Raw genomic sequence first — 20,360 nt, forward strand, 5'->3', positions numbered from 1 at the left:
CAAGTTCTTAATATAAAAATTAGACAGAAAATTTATTTTAGTCATAAATATAAAATCTTACTTTATTTTATCTCCTAAATGTATGATTTTCTCCTCAAAATATTTAAAATAATTGCTCATCTTAAGGGTTGTATCAAAAGGCAATTTTAACACACATGTTTTAAGAAAAATCAACACTCATTTATTATAAAAAAAATTGACTTAATTAATTTTATTAATATTTTTAATAAAAAATTTAAATGAATTGGGTTTCCAAAACTCACTCACAATTTTGTATGTTATCTTCGCAATGGAAGAGTTCGTTTTTTTTTTTTTAACACCAGGGAAGGGTTGGTGGATGCTCGCTTAGGTGTGAGGGGTTGGTGCACAAAGCAATATTCATTATTGCGGGAGAAGTACTTGACGCTCTCCTTGGCGCGTGAGTAAATTCATATTATGTAGTGGAGCCCGCTGAATAAGTCCTGGGAGTTGTTTGAAGAGAAACGATACTATAATTTTAAAAATAATTTTATAATATATAAAATAAATATATGAAAAACATTGTTTACATTTATTAAAAAAATATTTTTTTAAAAGTATTTTTATAATTTTTCAAACAATCCTTAGTTTATAACATCGTCTTGTGCGGGGGAGATTCACGAGTTGAACGTTTCATGGTGTTTTATAATTACTCCACGAACCCTATCATTCTATCAATCGCTTTAAAAATAATTTACACCAAATACTTTTTAAAGATAGAAGTTTCATTGTACCTTTTCGACACGATAACTTATTAATGAAACTAACTTGATTATGTCATATAATTAACAGGGAATTGAAAAAAAAACAAAGAAAAGCAATACATGCACCAAGTAGCGGTCAAACTAAGCTTTGTAGTTTTTTTTGGGGGGGGGGGGGACACTTCCATTTTTCTTTTGGGAATGAGAATAAAATAATCTGATAAATAGTACTACTCTGAGTTATGATCCTAAATATAAAAATAGTTCTAAATATAAGAGCTATTTGACTAATTTGAGTAGATTAAAAAAATAAGTTAAGTTAGTTATTTATAATAAATATGTATTATCTTTCCTAATATATCCTTACTAATTAAGTTTATTGATTATAACTACCATTATCAGAAGAATTATTTTAGAAAAAAATATAAATAGATATAAAAGACAAAATAGAGATATTATATTTAGAATCAAAATAAAAATTAAACTACCCAAGGTAGTGTGCAAAAATCATTCCGTGAGATACAATTGTTCTTTTCCGAGGGCAAGTTGTGAGCACGCCCACTCTAGTTGTTAATCTAATTAGCACTCCATGCAGTGGATCCGCGTTTAGCCATAGCAATTGAAATCAGAAAACTCACCTAATATCTTGAGCAGAGATATAGAGCCTTCTTCTTCATTCTTCCCAAAACAATTGTGGCACCAACAGATCACCATTATTAGTTTCCTTAGCAATCTAAAAAGCCTTGGATCTTCAAGCAATTGTATGTGTGCAATTAAAGGGAATTAAAAAGCAGAGAAGAAGGTCGGTGAAGTAAAATTGGTTTTTGCTTTTCCAGAAGACGATTACACTTGACAATGGGAAATGATCCACAAGTCTTATCACCGCCACATCTTTAGTTTCCCACTTGACAGAGCAAACATTTTAGTGAAATTGCTCCTCCTCAGAGTGGAGTGCTTGCTCAAGGCACTTATACTTCAAAACAATGATTAAATATTGAAAAAAAAATTGAAACTGCCTAGAGAATGATTAAGATTGTGAAAAATATATAGAAAATACCTTCTCGTATTAGCGCATGCACATGAGTATTATTAAGCATAATGTGGGTATGCCTGCATTGAGGTTTAAATGTACACGTTTCTATTTTACCTATACTCTTAATACTATCAAATCTAAATATTGAACCCAAAAAAACCTAAATCTGTTTTTTTACAAAGACACTTTCTTTTTTGCCAGAACATTACATGTGAATTATTGAGTTAAAATTAAGCATTGTCAGGCCCTAAAATTGAAGTAGCGCTTCCAATAATAACAGTTTTTTTGTTTCATCATTCACACGAGCTCGATCTAACTCATTTGGTAAATAATTCATCGGAACTACTTCTATGTAGGTTGAATGTTACAAGCTTCTGGCCATAGGGGGGGTGGTTTGGAATATTACAGAATTGGACTTCGTTTTCCTGATCGATTAGCCCAAACAGCTTTACAGCGGAGATTGAAAACAGAAACTGGGAAGAAACTGGACCGATATTTCTACTTGTAAGTTCAAACACTGGATCTTCTAATTTAAATATCGGTTCTATTTGAAAAGAACACACATTTTGAATGAAATTAACATCGAATTAAACACAAGCCAAATGCAAAATTCCTTTATTTTTTTGCTTGAACTATCCACACCAAATTCCCCCAACAGATTGGCAGAAGCCAGATATACAGAGTGAATTAGATATCTGAGAAAAGCGGGATGAAATGGTTTCAGTCATGGTGCCGCAACATAATGGGAAAGATAAGCATCAGCAAGCATGCGACCCAGTTGAACTTGAGCCTCTGTAGTGAGATGAAGGTTATCTTCCTTCAATTGCAATCCCTTTGCATCCACACAAACCACTTTTGGAAGATCAATACTCTTCTGTGCTTCTCTCACTTTCTCTATGTATCTCTCATCGCCTGACGCTATGGCTACCTGTGTCCATCCCCAGATTCGTAAACTCACATTTCAATCAAAATGATATTTGATTGAAAACGAAGAAAGTGAATCAAAAGTAGGTCACCTGGATAATTGGAAGCGAAGGCAAATGAAGGTCCTCGCGAACATTATGGATGAGCTTCTCCATGTTGACTCTGTAAGACTCGGCGTCATGCTCTGTCAATGCATCACTCTCTCCTTGGTACCATAGCAACGCTTTGATCTCGCTTCCCTTCGTCTTCGCACTCTCTCTCGCTCTCTCCACCATTTCTTCGTACAGCTTCTCGCCGCGCGCCCACTCCTTTATGGCAGTGCCGCCCACCGCGCATGGCACCAATCCCATCATTCCTCCTCCCGCGTGCTGCCTCACAGCGTTGGCGAACGACATGCCAGGACCAACGCCGCATACCTTGCCAGTATCGATGTCGGCGTGTAGCGGCTCAGCGGCCGGTTCCCACCGGAGGTGAGCGCTGAGGCGTAGGATGGAGGGATCCGAGCGGCACTCTGGGGGCACGATGCCGTCCCATTGCTTGTGGTTGTGAGGATGCCTGATGACGCCTCCTCGGCCGGCCATGTTGCTTTGGCCGGAGAGTATGAAGATATGCAGATCGGAAGGGTTCAGATCGGGAATTGTGCTCATGTCCGTGGCTTCCAACAGACTAGGGTTTGCGCTCTGTTCTTGGGTTTCAATTGTTGACATGGCTTTCTCCGGCGAAGTATTCAGGATTTGGTGTCGGAAGACGCTGAAGCAGCCCCTGGATACAGATTATTAGATTTGGAACTGAAAGTTTTGCGCTTTGAAAGGTTGCTTCATCGTAATTTTTTTTTTTTAACTAAAACAAGCGTAGACAATCCTATTCAAGATACTGTTCGATACTAAATGTACCTCTCCCGATAGAGATTCAAATCTTGATTCGTCACGTAGTAAGAGGTTAGTCTCTCTTACTAGATCCAATCCCATTGGTACTTCATTTTTTTTTGTTGGGTAGAATATCCTCCTCCCACTCGAATGATAAAAGACTAATTTTTGAGAGTATTGTCAATAGCAGTAACAGGGACTCCTTCTAACAGTATTTTTTTCATACACACTCTCAAAGATCGAGCTAAAAACATAATATTTAAAGTGTCCAAATCTCTTCCACTTAAATTAACATTTGTTGGTTGGTACTTCATATTAAATTCAACGTCGGCTGGATTGATCAGTCAAGGAGGTTGGCATTGGCCCCAATAAAACAAAGAAGCAGCCCAATTCATGGTTTCAATTCCACTTCCAATTCTAATTCTTTAGTAAGCGAAGCATACTTGCCGCCTTAAAGCGGTCGGTTTAGTTCCGGAATTGCTGCATTATCTTCTACTAATAACTAATAACAAAGAATTTGGCGCCTTCTTCTGCCTACTGATATGAAGCGTTTCTTTTGACCGAAAATAGAAATAGCAGGCGGATTATGGACCTTCTGCATATTCTTTTGGGCAGATTGTAGATTACTAGATTCTTCCTCTTTTTTTTTTTTTGGACCAGAGACTAGTTTCGTTTTACTGATCCTCTACCAAGTTATTACTGACTTTCATTTCATGTCGCAGGTTATCATTATCATCAAAAAGTCAAATTGGAATCCTACTGGGCATCACTTTTCTAGGACAAGAAATTAATTAAACAGTAAAGTACTTCCTCCACTTCGATTCATGGAGGTATTTTTGGAATATTTTATATTTATATAATGTACTGTCTACGGTTCTAATTATGAGAGCTTATATATAGACTACAAACGAGGTACTCCTCCGGTCCTTATTATAAGACCCCATTTGACTTTTTATTTGGTCCTAATTATAAGACCCCAATCCATTTTGTCTCTTATATTTATGCATTTTTTCCAAGATAATCCTTCTAATAATGATAGTTTTAGCCAATATACTTAATTAGCAAGGATATTTTAGGAATGACAAAACTTATTTGTTATAAATAACCAACTTAACTTACTTCCTTAATCTCCTCAAATAAGTCAATTGGGTCTTATAATTAGGACCGGAAGAGTATTATAATTAGGATCGGAGGTAGTATTTCAAAAATATCTTTCACTGGCTAGGTATGAGTTAAGCATGGGTTACTATTAAACGAGTGTTTTTTTTTTTTTGAAAAGCTTGTACTTCTTTGTAAAAAAAAATGAAGATTCCTATGTATATTTTAACAATGTGTATTTGCTCAAAACACATCCTGTAAAATGGAGGGAGCATCTGACAACTTTCATATAAACCATATCTCTGAAACTAGGCGTAGAGGCACAATTGTCTGCCGGGGGGTGAGGGAGGCAGGTTGCGATAATGTATCATATTATCATATCCTTACTTCTGGACCTTCCATATGCCAAGGAAAGATACTTCACCACAGGTTAGCCCAGAGGCTGAGAAAGAAGCGGTATTTGGAGCTTTCCACGTCTGCTCTACTGAAGAATTTCCCCTTCGCATGTGGACTTCATCGACTTACTGTTTGTTTCACTTCTCGTCCGTTAGTGTCTGTTATGTTCGGTGTTGGGCCTATGGTGTGGCGTTGCATCAGCTGGGTCCAATGGGTATGCTTTTTATAAATTAATGGGTCAAGAAACCTCAATATGAGTGTATATATCAAATGCTCATGTTTAGTACCAGATAGCATCTCAAATAGGATTATCTCTAATAGGAGAATACATATACTTTAACATCAACAAAAAATATCACTTATCTTTTTTCTTGGACATAAAATGCCACATATCTAGTATGGTAATTTCAAACATTTAGGGGTAGTGCTATGAGAATATATGTACTCTTCCAGTATTTCATATAAAACCTAATTAAGAAGCTAATTGTAAGACCTATTTCATAGATTTATCAATATCTTTTCAAATTAATCCTATTAATATTTCTCCCAAAAATAATCAAATAGGAGAGGAGTGACAAAAATTAAAGAAGATGCTTAGGTTATTTTAATAAAAATATATTATATTAAATGATTAGCATTCTTAATTTACTTAAATTAATTAATTAGGTCTTATACTAAGGACATAAGGAGTAGTATTATATATTTTAATATCTTAAGGGATGAGTACGGATATCATTAATGTTTTTTTTCGGATATCAGATATCTTGAGTTTTAAACAAACACCCCCCCTTTTTGCCAACTTTAAACAAACATTTGTAAAGATATTTATAATAATAAACTAAGATACTAATTTTTTTTTTAAGTTCTTAAGTTGTATAGAAATATTTTGACCAAAAAAAAAATAGTAATACACTAATACAAATGGTAAAATATGTGATACATATAATGAAATACGATGCATGTATCGTATCCGATACAAACTCTTTTTTTTTTTTTGGGTGAAGTATTATTGCTTCATAGTTAATGAGCATTTTTGAAGGGACTTGAATTTATGTAAAGATTTTAAATTATTAAGTCAACTGACACACTATTATTAGGATTGGAAACAACCGAGATTCAATTAATTTTTCATTGAATCAGCATGGCTCTACTTACAATATTATCTATGCACATTATGAAGTAAAAAAAGATCATAATGTTCATATAAATATATGTACTTGTAATAAAATGCACTATTCATAAATTATGAAATGGGACCAAGCATTGACAGGAATCAGAGATATAGTCTCTTTTAGTCTTCTAGTTTACATGCTTCTTAAACCCCCACCCCCCAAAACCCAAAAGCAAAAAGAAAAAGGGAAAATCCACACAGTAAGCTCTTAATTCTGGTGATGGCAATGAAAATAGCATTGAAAGAGCAAAAATCTGAGGGATATTCTAACCAGAATTTTTTACTGCCATTGTCGTCAGAGCATGTGCAGGAGACAAGTTTGAGCTGACACAGCTAATTGAAATTACTACTAGCGAGTGAAGCCAGCTTGAAACAGTTATGATCCTTCAACCACCCAGAAAGCCATGCAAACTCAATCTTAACACTCACTACCTCAATCTTGACACTGCTGTTTTCCTCATCAGCTTGTCAGGAGGCGACAACTTTTAAGGTTTTTCTGCTTAGTAATTAAAATTTCTTGGCGTTGATATTGTATTTTTCCGGTTTTTAATATAAAATCTATATAACTAATTTGATTAGATTAAAAAGTTAAGTAAGTTAGTTAACTATAAGAAATATAACATGTTTTTTTTAAAATACCATAATCATCTTTCTTAATATCCCCGCTCCTTTTTCTATTTGATTATAGTTGAGAGAGTATCATAGAGGTAATTTAAAAAAAAATTAATAAATATAAGAAATAGATCTTATATTTAATATTAAAATCAATTTAATGATTAATCTTATATTAAATACCGGATGAGTAAAATCTAAGGAGACAAACACCGCAAGTAACTTTCACAGGTTACAGACGAAGGATTTGATTCCGCAATCAAACTTACAATGATTTCCTCGATCACACAGACAAATGGTCATCTTTCTTCTTCCGTGCACACTCTAAATCAACAAATTAAACAACACAAGAAATGCAAAAGCTAAGAACTTTTGATCTAAAATCCAGGCCTAGAGCTAAGATACACGACCGCAGTGGGCGGTCAATTAGCTGCGAATCATCTTTTCTAACATGTGTAGAGCTTCTTTCATGGAGGGTCTCTTCTGTGGGAGAGAAGAAGCACAAGTAAGCCCCAGCTTGAAGCACCCTAATATAACATGTTCCTTATTTTCGATCTCAGACCTTATGGCCACATCAGCCACCCTCAACACCCTAATCCTCTCCTCCTCCACGTCATCACACTGCGGCCACTGCCCTATGTCCAAGTCTGAGACAGATCTCCCACTGAGAAGCTCGAGCAAGACAATGCCAAAGGAATACACATCGCACTTTGGGTTGGGTTTGAAGCTTTGGAACCACTCCGGTGCTTGATAGGGCATTAGGTGGGTCCCACCAGAAGACGAACTCATCGGAGGGAGGTGGTCTTGCTGTTCATGTTGGCTCTGGTATGCTATTTGGCGAGATGAACCGTTGGCTCTGAGGTTGAAGTTGTTGGGGTTGCAGAGGATGCGGTCGAGGCCGAGGTCGGTGATGACGGGTTCCATGTCGGAATTGAAGAGTATGTTGGAGGGTTTGATGTTGCCGTGCACATGTTTCTTGTCGTGGACGAAAGCTATGCCTCGTGCTATTCCTCTTGCTATCTTCAGCCGAGCCTCCAACGCCAAGCTCGATGCCGATGACCCTGTTCTTCCTGAATATTTTGTTCACTCTGTTAAACTTTATTATTGAAAAGAAGATGATGATTTGAATTCACGATGCAATTTTTTTTTTTCAATTAACAACGTTAGTACAATCTAAACTCACGTCATCACAAGAAGAAAGATTCAAAGCAAACTGTGGACTGGGGAGTAATTGTGAACAGTAACTTTAATGTTGGCGGGGCCAAAAACGAGGGAAAAAGAAAACTTTAAACTTACTGTGACAAAGGTTGGCGAGGCTTCCATTGGGGACGTAATCACAGATAAGGAGCTTCTCATCCATTCCCCAGCAGAATCCACGAACTCTGACCAAATTGGGATGACGAATCTTGGCGATTGTTTTTACATGATTCTCGAAATCCTTCATCCCCTCTACTGCACATTCTCCAATCCCTATCCTCCTCACAGCATACGCTCTTCCATCCTCCAGCACTGCTCTGTACACTATGCTCCCTCGGCTTGTTCCCAGAATATACGCCGACGACGTCAGTAATGTCTCTAGCTCCAGCCTCGTCTCTCCATCCACTGTCACAAACCTCCCTTCTTTCCGGAGATTCTCGTTTTGGGTCGTCATTTCAGTCTTCTTATTATTATTCTCTAGGTCGCTGTCGGAGCTCGTTGCTTCGGACGTCTCCTTGTCGTCAACAGCTAACCAGAAGCAGGGGATTGTGGATTTTTTGACTTCCGGGTCTTGTTTCGATGCAGTCTCGATAACATTTTCGGTGGATTTAGCATCTTTTTTCTTCCGTTGTTGGTAGACCAAGAGAACAATTGCGACTAAAAGACCTATTCCGGCAATGTCGCCCACGACGATTCCGGCTATGCTGGATGGTTTGAGGCTATTTGTTGGCCTATTCTGAGACCCATTGGGGGTTCCTGAACTGTTTGTTTTGGGGTTGGCGTCAATTGCTTTGGGCATGACTGCAATTGCTGGTGTTGATGAGGTGGTGGAGTTGGGTGGGTTTGAACCAGTCGAAGTAATAGAACAAATGACTTTCAGGGGCTTTCCACAAAGATCAGAATTCCCAGAAAGTGACTCAGGTTTCTGGTTAAGCAAAGCCAGAGACTGGGGTATTGGACCCGTTAGATTGTTGAAGGAGAGATCTACTGTGGAGTTTCCAGGTATCTTTTTGGCAAATTGTGGTGGGATTGTTCCTGAAATTTTGTTGTAGGAGAGGTTCAAGTATTTCAAGCTATCCCCGCCAAAGTCATCTGGTAAAGACCCATTAAGCAAATTCGAAGACAGATCTAAATTCTGAACAGAGTGAAGCCCACTTGGAACTTTACCAGAAAAGTAATTACTCCTCAAAGAAACAAAGGTAAGATTTTTCAAAGTAATGAGACTTGCTGGGACTGACCCAGCAAAGGCATTGTCAGATAGGTTTAAAAGTTGAAGAGTTTTCAACTGACCAATCGACTCTGATAGCTCACCGGCGATGACATTGCTGGCGAGAGAAAGAACTCGAAGCTCAGAAGCGTTGAATATGGAATTGGGTACAGACCCATTAAGGAAATTGTTGGAAAGATCAAGCTCCCGGAGGTGTTCGATCATCCCAAGGTCTTCAGAAATCGAACCCAGAAGCTTGCTACTGGGAAGAGCCAAACTGGTCACTCTAAACTTCCCTCCAATTTTTGTACACTTGACTCCATTCCACGAGCATGATGACTCATCGCTGTAGCTCCAATTTTCTAGGACTGAAAGTGGGTCGCTGAGGATCGAATACTTGAAGGATAGCAAGAGAACCCCATCAGGGTTCAGAGCAAATGATCGAAGAAGAAGAAGAAGAAAATGAAAGAATAAAACTTTACACCCAAAATGAGGGTTCCTGGAGTTGGAGTTCATGATTCCTTGAGATGATGATGGCGATACAGCATAATGGCAGAAGCTATGATTTCATGGTGCAGAAAAAGGGAAGGGAAAAGGAAGCAAAACGGAGATGGTGAACAACTGCAACTTCCTTCTTCTGTTGACCAAATCTTCAGAGAATTTAATGGAGAACTATTTCTATGAGCTGCTCCTAGCTACGATGTACTAGGTGAAGCAGACAAAGTGGGAGCAAGGAAACCAAAATGATTGAATGGATGGGGAGAGTAATAGCAGAAAGAGATGATAAGGACCAGGTGAACCCAACAAATCAGAAGATAATAATAAAAGAGAGTTTCATGGTACGGTTCTGCCAACTCTCCCTATTCAACTCAGAGAACTAAGCCGCTGCTAATCATAACCGGCAAAAATATAAAAGGAAACGAAGATGTATTTGTCTGGAACCACAAGACACCCAGCTGAGTTGGGGTCCATAACTTGAAGCAGGGCGTTTGATATTCCTTCCCAGCCAACTTGGTGAGTGAAAAATAAATTATTGTGAGTCTGTATTTAGAATGACTTATAAATAATTTATAAATTATTTTTTAATAATAATTTACGGAATGTGATATAAATATGTAAAAAGAATTTTATCTCGATTTATATAAAACGTGTTAATGAAGCCCGTACCAACAAATCGACTTTTGAACACAAGAAATCCACGGCTAATTTTTTTAAAATAAATAAATTTTCTTGTATACCAATCCTTTCATATTTTTAATAGCTGATAAAAGTAGTTCTATGTTAGACAAAAACTGTTCTATTTTATTTGGTCACATGGGAACCATCAATATTGCGTTTGCAGTAGATAGCTAGTAAATGGGGACGAGCATTTGTGCTTTTGCAGATTGCTACAGTTCTGCTCTTATTATTAAACTTAGAGCAGCCACACTCACGCATTATAATAATCTTTCCTCTTTTTTAATTTACTCAATAAAGACCATCAAAAGATTTAAGAAACACGTGGTGTATAATCCTAACTCCACATTATTTTTTATTTTTGTCACGAACAACATCGATTTGGTCTAACAGCTATATGAAGAAGGCCACACTTTTCCTTGGATCCAAACATATTTTATCTTAGTCATTGGCTTATAACCATGGTAGAGTCAGATTAAAAAAAATTGTTTTTTATTAAACAAAATTGATGGTTTGACCTTGGGAATAAAACAAATCACGTTAAGAGAACTACTTTTGATTATGTTTTGACAACTCCCTTTAAACTACCATATAGTTCGTTTAACGTACTGGCACATTCATAGACATATTCATTATTTCAGGTATGATTTTCTGATATATTTTCTGACCAAGAATGCTCATAGTTTGTGGGAAGAGACAAATCTTTCACATCAGACTCCTTTTTTCTCAGGGATGAGAGCGCTGGCCAAGAGCAATAGATATGTTGATACAAGCAATGTGTCTCTGCTCAAATAATTTCATCTGAAAAGTGAATAGGGATTAACATCAGAACTTACACATTCTCACAGGGCAGTTCAATAGCAATTTGGAAGGAGCTTAACCTGTAGAAACAGTACTATCAGATAAAAAGTAGGTGAAAGAAGTTCTAATTTCATAGTCATTTACTTTTTTAATTGCATATGTCCACACGTTGGACCCCTTTAAGCTATTGTGTGGGAGCTAAGAGGAAAAAAGGAAAGGGGAAAAAGATTAGTTGCTAGTTATCTTCTCTTCAATTTCTTCATGTGTTGAAAATAAATTAGGGAAAAGAAAAATAAAATATTAAGTAATTGGCTATAATGCCACTTAATTTTTTTTCACTTTTGCATTATTTAAATTTTGTTCCAGGCAAGAATATTGAAGGCAGACGTCACATTGATTTGCCCAGCTCATTGGTCCCTAACAAAACAGAATCTGCAGTCAGCTTCAAGACTTTGACATTTTTACAAAAAATAACAAATTTTACACTCACACACATGCAAGCATGTGTACTTCTAAAGATGAGTGTGAATAATTTGGATTTTTCTTTCTTTTGCTCTGTAGTTTTTCCCTTGGAAAGGAACCGCAGAGACAGAGGAGGAAGCAAGCTAGTGGGCGCGAAACTATTGAAGTTCACATGCATTATTAATTATATGATTATTTGGGGAAGAAGATGAACTATGATTGGCCAGGCTCATGTAAAGTAGGACAGAAATTCTACATGTTCTTCCAAAATTCTGCAGAACTCAGACAATGGTCCCCTTTTCAGTTTGTGAAAGGCCTCTATCTGAGTATCTGTCCTTCAACTTTGATCAAATTTCGTGCAAAAGATTATAAGAGTGACCATCTTCTTCTTCTCTCATACGGCACAATCATTGGAAACGACCATAAAACAAGAAGCAAAAGCTAAACCCTTGTCCCTTCGCTTTGTCATGGGCTGCTAAATATGGGTCTCTGTCTCAGAGCTTGTGGTGAAACTCACAGTATAAGCTTCTCATATGGTTCAGGTTGCCTTCAGTGACACTTTAATGCAGGAGAAGAGAAACTAAACCAAAAGAAAAGGTAAATCATACTGTCATTTTTTTGAGATGTAATATAAATGTGCAGAAGCCACGCAGGTCAAAATTGCATATTATGGGTTGTTTACTTACCTCCATTAATGATGACGTTGTCTGTTCACATGTTTACCTGTGTCTGAACAGAGCTAGAAACAACATTAAAAGATTTTGAGGTCGAAGACAAGAAGGCTTTTATTATCTGGTTGAATGGAGTTGCCCTCGTGACAGGTTCTCTGTCTTTGTCCTCCTTATCTCCAAAAACAGGGATTCCATTGTGTGTAATATATCTCATGCCAATAAACTAATACTTTTTGAATGCCCTGGCCCTAGTTGTTATTTACAGCTATTTATTATCGCTTTTCCCCGATGAAATCTGTCAAAACTAATGTGCAATTCAAATTTTCACTCTCTCTGAGACGAAGAGGCGTGACAGACACAAACGAAGGAAAAAACAAAAGCAATTATCGTGAGATGTGATATTGACAGGATAAGTTTCAAATTTATATCATTGGCTCTAATCAAATATATCTTACTCTAGAAGGCTATGCCTCCATATTAATCCAAATATGTTCTATAAACCATCACCAGTGTCCTTAAGTCTGGAAGTCAAAATGATAAGGAGGTTTCCAAAGTTATTTAATTTGTTACTTGGCCCTCAATACGTCAATATGCTGTCTTTTTTTTTCCCCCCCGAGTTGTACTTTTTTTAAAAAGAACTATCTCCAACTTATATTTTAAAATTTAAGCTAAACTAAGTTATTCATCAAAATAAAATATGAAAAGGAAAGAAAAATGTATTCCAAGTCATGGTTCGGGACGGCAAGGTCAGATTTTGGGCTCTATGGACTATGATTGTGAACTTTCAACAAGCCCATGGACCTACTTCTTTATATTTGGGCCCAAAGCCCAATAACAGTATCCTCGATGTCCCAAGTCGAGAAGCGGAACTGGTTCAAATCACCTCGAGGGTGTGCCTTCAGAAGGTGGGAACAACTGATACTTCCCTTGTCGTAGTAGCAAGAATGCAAACGCTACTTTTGCCGGCTGCTCGCGCCGGCATTTTCACGGCGACGACGCCAATTTCGTCGGCAGCTTCTGCCAACTTACCACCTCAGCTCCCGCGACTTTTGCGCCGGTCGAATTCGTCGCCCTTGCATTGTGTCCCCTCGTTCAAACCCTTGCAGTCACTGGCTTCTTCGTCTTCCGCTTCTTTCCCTCTTGGTGCTGTCTATCCACTTACAAAGCACCCCTTCTACGTAAATGCTTCTTCTCAGGTTTCTACTGCTTTCACTCCCTCCAATGATGAATCAGAGAAAGCGAAACTTGCTCAGGTATTCCCTCTCTTACCCCGTCCTCTTCTGTCTCTATCTCGCTAGGGTACGTCTTTGAATTCCTCCAGCATGGTCAATGAATTAACTTCCTCTTGGTTCTGGATCATTTCCTGACCAATTTAAATTCTATTTCTGGGAGAGATGCTTCTTTGATCAACTTGGTTTGTGTTAGGCAATGGCAATCATTATTTATGTGTTACATGACAAATTTCGCGGTATGATTGCTGCAGGTTTCTAAGAGACTGGAGAAGACTGCTAGGTATTTTAAGCGTTTGGGTAGTTTAGGATTTTGGGGTCAGCTGGTCTGCACCGTGGTGGCTGCTGTAATATTGTCCTTTTCTGTTGTCATTACTGGAAAGATCACATCTCCAGTTACTTTTTATGCCACTGCTGGTGGAATAGCAGCTGCTTTTGTTTCTGTGTTCTGGTCATTTGGATATCTTCGGCTATCTGAAAAGCTTCAAAAAACTTCCAATGAGCCTACCAAGGTACTGTTTTACTTGAATGGAGGTGTGATGCTTTTAAATACTAATTATTGGAGACCATATTAGCTGCTGTATGTCACCTTTTATGAATTAATGGTAGTCTTAGCAATACTTGACGGTGATATAAAATTGTCTCATGCTTTTTGGATCAAAGCCTCCCTACATGAATTTTGTTGGCTAGCCTTGGATATGCTAGATGAGGTGAAGCACATATTTAAAGATACTGAGGCATGGAATCATACTTTTTCTTGGCATGTGGAAAATGAGTTGCTGAGGGCTGAGGCAATATTAACCTCGTTCCTTTTCTGTTCCTAATAGTCTGATGCCTTAGAGGTTGCTTCTTGGCATGACATTGGATATTTCCTTGATTCTTGTCAAACATGTTCTTGCTAATGTTTACCTCTTCTTGTGCTCTCAGGCCCCCCCTCGGGCTGATGTGGTAAAGAGCTTGAAGAATGGTATAGGACTGAACATTTTGGGAATGGGTGCTACCATTCTTGGCATGCAAGCCACTGTTGGATTGTTGGTTGCCAAGGCTCTGACTTCCTCAGCCAACCCATATTATCAGGGAATCTCTCCTGGATACAGCCCGGTTCTTGCATTGGATGTATTTTTGGTGCAGGTAAAACTTATTGGTTCGATAACTAATTTTCTCTTTACAAGGATTATGTTTAGTTTATTATGTTGTGGTCTTATGATTCTATTGTGAGACAAGGGATCATCTTATTGGGACTTGAGTCTCACCTTGGACATATGACTGATGGATTTCTCTTTGCCACTCAGAAGAGCTCTACCTGTTGGGTTCTCTTGCTGCTGCTAATGCCTTCTTGTGTTTTCAAAAGTAAACTAGGAAACATGCGTTGACTACTAATATAACCTGTTCTTTTTATTTCTTTCCTGAGTGAAGTATGATAGTTGGAGACTTGGATCTTCAATTGGCAATCTGATTGAGACAAAATAACAAAATTGACATATTGGAAAGAGCACATCTGACATGGTTTGCTTCAATATCTTAGATATACTTTCAGGCCAATAACTTCTAATAGTTTAAGAGTTGAGCTTTTGCCATCTGGCTTTTAGCAGTATAAAAGAAAAATCTTAACTGAGGTTCATCATGTTTCTGAGCTGTGGGCTAATAGAAAATGGTCTAAGGGCATATGCTGTTTGCCCAAAATAGTGTACCCTTAAAATAGCATGTTTTGTATTATTAATAACCCCAAAATAGTACCAATGTGAGTGTAGGAATTGCAATCATCACTTAGGTTTATAAAATCCAGCGTTCAAAGCTTCTTTATTATTGATTTAGTTGAATTCATGAGATGCAATCCCCACGTGTCCATGTTTGATTTGTTCGTGCCAGTAACATGTATTGATTCAATGCACTCCAATGTAACAAGAGGCTCAAAAGGAAAACATAAAAAGTTAGTGGAACGAGCTATGCTGAACATCTGTTTTGTCCTTGTCTGATTTACAGGCTTCAGCAAACACAATTCTCTCTCATTTCCTTGGGCTTGTTTTCTCACTTGAGTTGTTGCGATCAGTCACCTTGCCTCCTTCAGAAGCTACTTCAATCCCCAAGCTTGCATAAGGCATGATTGAAGACGAGTATGATGTAATTACAATTAAAGATGTATACTCCTCATTTGCAGTGGTTATTTTCGTGATGAATTTTGTAACCATTTTAAATCTCGCGCATTATGTGATCCTCTTACAAAGCTTTTGGCATAATGTATTTCTGAGTAGAAAAGGACCAGCGGGATGTTGTCTAATAAGCATGATATCATGTGAAAATTTGAGAACAACTGTCCCAACCTAAATCACGACGGCAGGAGTTTGCTGTGCAGTCCATAACTTGTAAGTTTTTTAAGTTCCAACATGATGGTAGCTTCTCACGGAGAAGCGGTGCAAGAACATTACGCAGAAAGCGTATGTATATCATTCAATATTTGATTTCATTTCTGGATCGGTTGTTTGGTTGTCTAACAAAAGCCGTAGGCTTGTTTGTTTTCCTGTCTGATAGTGATAGGAGAGTTCTTGCCATGCCTTGGGACTTGTTTGGAGTTTTTTTTTTTGGACCAGGTTTGGAGTTTGTTATAATAAGTGCTTATAGGTATGTTCATATAAGTCGAGATAAAATTTTTTCTCACTTGCTTATCTCATGTTTCATTAATTATGATTGAAATGGTGTTTTTGAAACACAGCATTTGTTTATCCCCTTAAGTTATAAACTCTAAATGGAAAGTAATATCCCTTAATGTAGGATTGCAACCATGAAAATCTTCATGTTGGTGTTGCTATAGTTCCTAATATAAGATTCAATTGGAGAGTTAATGGTAGTTTTATATGTAAAACTTATCTGACGTATTTATTAGTTTTTTCAAATTAACCCTATTAATATTTTTTTAACAATAATTAAGTAGATTAGGGAAAAAGAAAATTAAGGTAGGTATTACATGGTATTTTAAAAAAAAATATATCATATTAACCAACATAATTAATATTCTTAATTTATTTTAATTAATTAATTACATCTTACACCAGCAAGGGCGGCCACCTGAGAGTTTCTAATCCTTGTTTGGCTTACAGGATTTTTTTTTTTTTTTGGTTGGGGCATTTTCTCCTTTGACAGTTTTCCCTCCCCGCGTCTTTGTGATAGATTACGTATCCCAAGTGTACTTGTAAGTGCCTAGTCTGAATGCATTATACTTTCAGTAAAGAATATTAATATTAAACACTTGAACAAGTTTACCTGACTCTGAACATGGTATCAACCGTGAACAATTTAAGATCCACGGATTTATTCACGATGGCCGGAGCAACTGGGAACTGTTCGCAATTCGGACTAACGTGAAATTCTTTTTTTTTTTAAAAAAAAAAAAAGGCCAAGTCTCCCCCCCCCCAAAAAAAAAAAAAGGAATACCAACATGAGGATTGTAAAAACATCTTTCAAGCGACTGCCATCTTCAATGAGAAGAATAGCTGCTGCCTAGAGCGCGGGGAGGAGGTGACCACCAAATGTTGTTAATAGGATACATGCGGAACATGGAATAATTATGGTCTAAGTAAACTTGTGGCCGACGAAACACGTGCTATCCCCAGAAGTTAAACATTGCCAACCCAAATATGCAGAACTAACTAAACTTTTTGAGCGTACATGCTTCAACTAATAGTATAGAATACTGTGTAATGGCACAGGGTACGAGTATTGAGTAGTACAAAAGAGATTATAAATTCAAGAGCTATATCGTGCCATGTATGAAAAATAATAGCGAAGGCAAGTTTTTCTTAAAATTCATGAAATTCTCAACAAACTTTTACATGATCAATTATATAAAGAACTGAAATAAAAGTCAGAATATATCACATATTCAAGCCAAAACCATGCATGTTACAGTTCTAAAGATTTCCCCCACTCTCTCTCTCAATCCAGAGGAAGGCATAACATGGGTAAGAACCAAGAAGCCCGTTGTCAAAATTCATAGAAAAGGATCTCTCCGGGGAAACACAAAAAGTCAGAAGAATCGTCACCTATTATGAAGCTACTAGTCAACTCCTGCTTCTGAAGAACTAACACACCATCTAATCTTGAATGTAAACAGCAACATCCCAGCTAAAGCACAATCTTAGTACTTCGTAATTCATATCTCAAGAATCCATTTCTACACCCCCTAGCTAGACTGAGGGATCCACTTGCATTCTGAATATCAAACAAGCAAGAAGTTAACCCAAGAAACCAAGAGACTTGAATATGTTCAACGATTCCTAAATAATGAAGAAAGAAATTCATAAAACTCAGACTTAACGAATTAAAACACACAGGTCAAATGCTTTATATACAACATCTATTGCATTCAGTATTGACGAGTAACTGGAAGTTCCAAGGATATGAAAATATATCGCATCAATTCTACACTATCAAGAAATATCAAATTAAATATTCACAGGCTCAATCTCAAATTCTAATACTTAGATAAGCTCATTGCCCTTTTTAATCCTCTTTTACACCTTTCTCACTTTCTGTGCTTGCTACTAGAATCACACACCGTCTAAGTTGATCAAACTTTTACGGTGATAACAATTTATTTATTATAATTAGGTATCATAAAAACTATCTGAGGAAAGCACAAATTACTCGGACAGCATGAAGAGGGGTTGAAGAGCCGTAAAATAGACAGATGGACCATAGCATTGTCCTTTCTTTTTGTTCTCTCTTCTTTAGGTCAGATTATGCTTAAACATCAGTCTCGAAAGTAGAGTTTTGTCCCTTGAAAATTATTGTTAGAAACAGATAAATCATGATTCATGAGACTGGACAGTGATCTCACACATCTACCTAGCATGAAGATTCTCCCAGACTGGAGGAAGAAGTAAAATAAGATGAGATAGATAATAATATATTCTTGCATAGTTGCATGCATGGGCATTGCATTACTTAATAGACAAACCACTTTTCAACATAATCAAACAAGACTTAATAGTAAGGTAGTGTGCATTATCTACATCAACCACACACAAGTAAACGGATAGTATGTGCTTACCTAATCCATCTTCTTTACTTTGTTTGAAGGTATAAGAATCTTCCTTAGAAATTTACTGTCTAACTTTTCACACCGTGCCTGAATTTTCCCATGCACCATATACAACTTGTCGTCAATATGGTCCTGGTACTTGTCATACAACAGAGGAACTGACAAGCCAAGAAGAACGCCTGTATGGAAATAATCGAAATATTAGAAGCAAATAAAGATACAGAGAATTTTCAAAATGCAATATGCGTGTTTAAGCAAAACTACAAAAGCAGAGGACTTACAAATATAGACCAGGGTCAGAAAGTTCAACAGACTACCAACAAAGGAGATAAGCAACAATGCGGCTGTAATCTGATTTCCAAGCTCACATAAAAAAAAAATGTCAATCCAAAATGCTGTGCTGTAAAGGAAGTTCTTCAAGTTATGGTAACAACAAATAAGGGAAAATTTTCACCTAATTTATTTTTTTTAGAGAGAGAGAGAGAGAGCCCAGGGAAGAAATGAACCCCGCACCTGAAGGCAAAGTATCAAATTTCTCTCAATTGCTATTTCATGCGCAACTGACAAAGCTCGATTGATCCAAATTTGCAGTTCATCGGCAGCCTTAGCAACAGACTCCTCGGATATTTCCATATCAGGGAGAGGAGGGAGAGGTCTGCAAGAGTTTTTTTTTTTTTTTTAATCAATTTCAAATGAAGAAAGGATAATGACAGTTGTCCGTTTAATCCCTTAGGCAATTTTCATAACCCACCCACATGTGTGTGTGTGTCCTCAGGGAAAGCAGATTCATTTTAAAAATTGTTAAGAAAGCATCCGAATACATTTTCTTTCAAAGCGATTACTTCTAGCTTATCCCTTTCAACTAAATATAGAAGAAACAGCAGTAATCTCTCACACCGAAGACGTTTGAAAGAAACTCATTAATTCCAATAAAGGACAAGAGATTAAAGGGATCAAGAATTTAGAGGAAGCAGGACGGAAATACCTATTGAGGAGGGAAGCAGCTTTGGCCCAGAAAAAGAGAATCACGACCAGCAGCAATAGAACATTGGACACAAAAGACAAGAGATTATATCCGGCGCGCTCGAATAGGTACCACATTACCGTAGACGAAAGCAGAACCGTAAGCCCTCCGCACCAATTCTTCCAAAGCAACACGTCCGCAACTGAGAGAGTTAATAGATGCAAAATTTAATCAAATCTCAATTTGCCGAAAAATGAAAACATAAAAAATGAGGACGACCAATAACAAGACACGACATTGGATGGAATGCAAGATCAGTTCCTAATTATCTCTAACTCGAAGAAATCAATGTTATACTGTACTTTGTGGTCACATTGCTAAGAGAGAGGAAGATCGGGAGAGAAAGAGAGAACCTAGGCCACCGCCGAGAGCCTGATGAACGGATATCCGACGAGAAGATTCGGATTCTCCCATGGCGATTAGGGCTTGAGCGGGAGAAAGAGGAAAGAAATAAAATGCGAGCGATATATTTGATTGTCAATATTTTATAAGGGTGGTTAGATTCAGGCGAGAGGAGGTGGGTATGAAGCCGTTGAGGAGTCGCAGTGTGAGGACTCCAGAGTGCCAAGGGCTAAAGCTGAGGAACAATCCCCACAGTTCTTCCACGACTTCTTGAATTTTGTCGTTTTGAGGTTAGAATGGGAAAACGACATACACCCACCATCTCTGTTATGGTCTGCTAATTTGGGCTTCTTCGGCCCAGTGATCAGCCTGCATGTTGTCCGCCGGCATCTCG

The 20,360-nt window shown here is 37.5% G+C and overlaps 4 protein-coding genes across 4 annotated transcripts; 1 reads left to right on the forward strand and 3 right to left on the reverse strand.

The window, feature by feature from the left end:
- Window positions 1-2,154: 2,154 nt before the first annotated feature.
- Window positions 2,155-3,585, reverse strand: LOC114725337 (probable carbohydrate esterase At4g34215). Its single transcript, XM_028911836.1, has 2 exons — window positions 2,769-3,585; window positions 2,155-2,680 (listed from the first exon to the last, which is right to left on the reverse strand). The coding sequence occupies exons 1-2, from the start codon at window positions 3,381-3,383 to the stop codon at window positions 2,477-2,479; spliced, it is 819 nt and encodes a 272-aa protein (XP_028767669.1). The 5' UTR covers window positions 3,384-3,585; the 3' UTR covers window positions 2,155-2,476.
- A 3,423-nt stretch (window positions 3,586-7,008) lies between these two features.
- LOC114725339 (receptor protein kinase-like protein At4g34220) lies at window positions 7,009-10,029 on the reverse strand. Its single transcript, XM_028911838.1, has 3 exons — window positions 8,116-10,029; window positions 7,641-7,889; window positions 7,009-7,565 (listed from the first exon to the last, which is right to left on the reverse strand). The coding sequence occupies exons 1-3, from the start codon at window positions 9,737-9,739 to the stop codon at window positions 7,246-7,248; spliced, it is 2,193 nt and encodes a 730-aa protein (XP_028767671.1). The 5' UTR covers window positions 9,740-10,029; the 3' UTR covers window positions 7,009-7,245.
- A 3,205-nt stretch (window positions 10,030-13,234) lies between these two features.
- Window positions 13,235-16,054, forward strand: LOC114725336 (protein TIC 21, chloroplastic). The gene is made up of 4 exons (XM_028911835.1): window positions 13,235-13,586; window positions 13,817-14,074; window positions 14,490-14,693; window positions 15,546-16,054. Exons 1-4 carry the CDS (start codon window positions 13,278-13,280, stop codon window positions 15,657-15,659), a joined length of 885 nt encoding a protein of 294 aa, XP_028767668.1. The 5' UTR covers window positions 13,235-13,277; the 3' UTR covers window positions 15,660-16,054.
- Window positions 16,055-17,325: 1,271 nt separating this feature from the next.
- Window positions 17,326-20,195, reverse strand: LOC114725338 (reticulon-like protein B11). The gene is made up of 6 exons (XM_028911837.1): window positions 19,978-20,195; window positions 19,586-19,766; window positions 19,114-19,255; window positions 18,882-18,951; window positions 18,610-18,779; window positions 17,326-17,768 (listed from the first exon to the last, which is right to left on the reverse strand). Exons 1-5 carry the CDS (start codon window positions 20,036-20,038, stop codon window positions 18,610-18,612), a joined length of 624 nt encoding a protein of 207 aa, XP_028767670.1. The 5' UTR covers window positions 20,039-20,195; the 3' UTR covers window positions 17,326-17,768.
- Window positions 20,196-20,360: the final 165 nt, after the last annotated feature.

This window comes from Neltuma alba, unplaced genomic scaffold (assembly GCF_004799145.2).
Source record: "Neltuma alba isolate B1F8T4 unplaced genomic scaffold, ASM479914v2 tig00012244_pilon, whole genome shotgun sequence".
NCBI classification, from domain to species: domain Eukaryota; kingdom Viridiplantae; phylum Streptophyta; class Magnoliopsida; order Fabales; family Fabaceae; genus Neltuma; species Neltuma alba.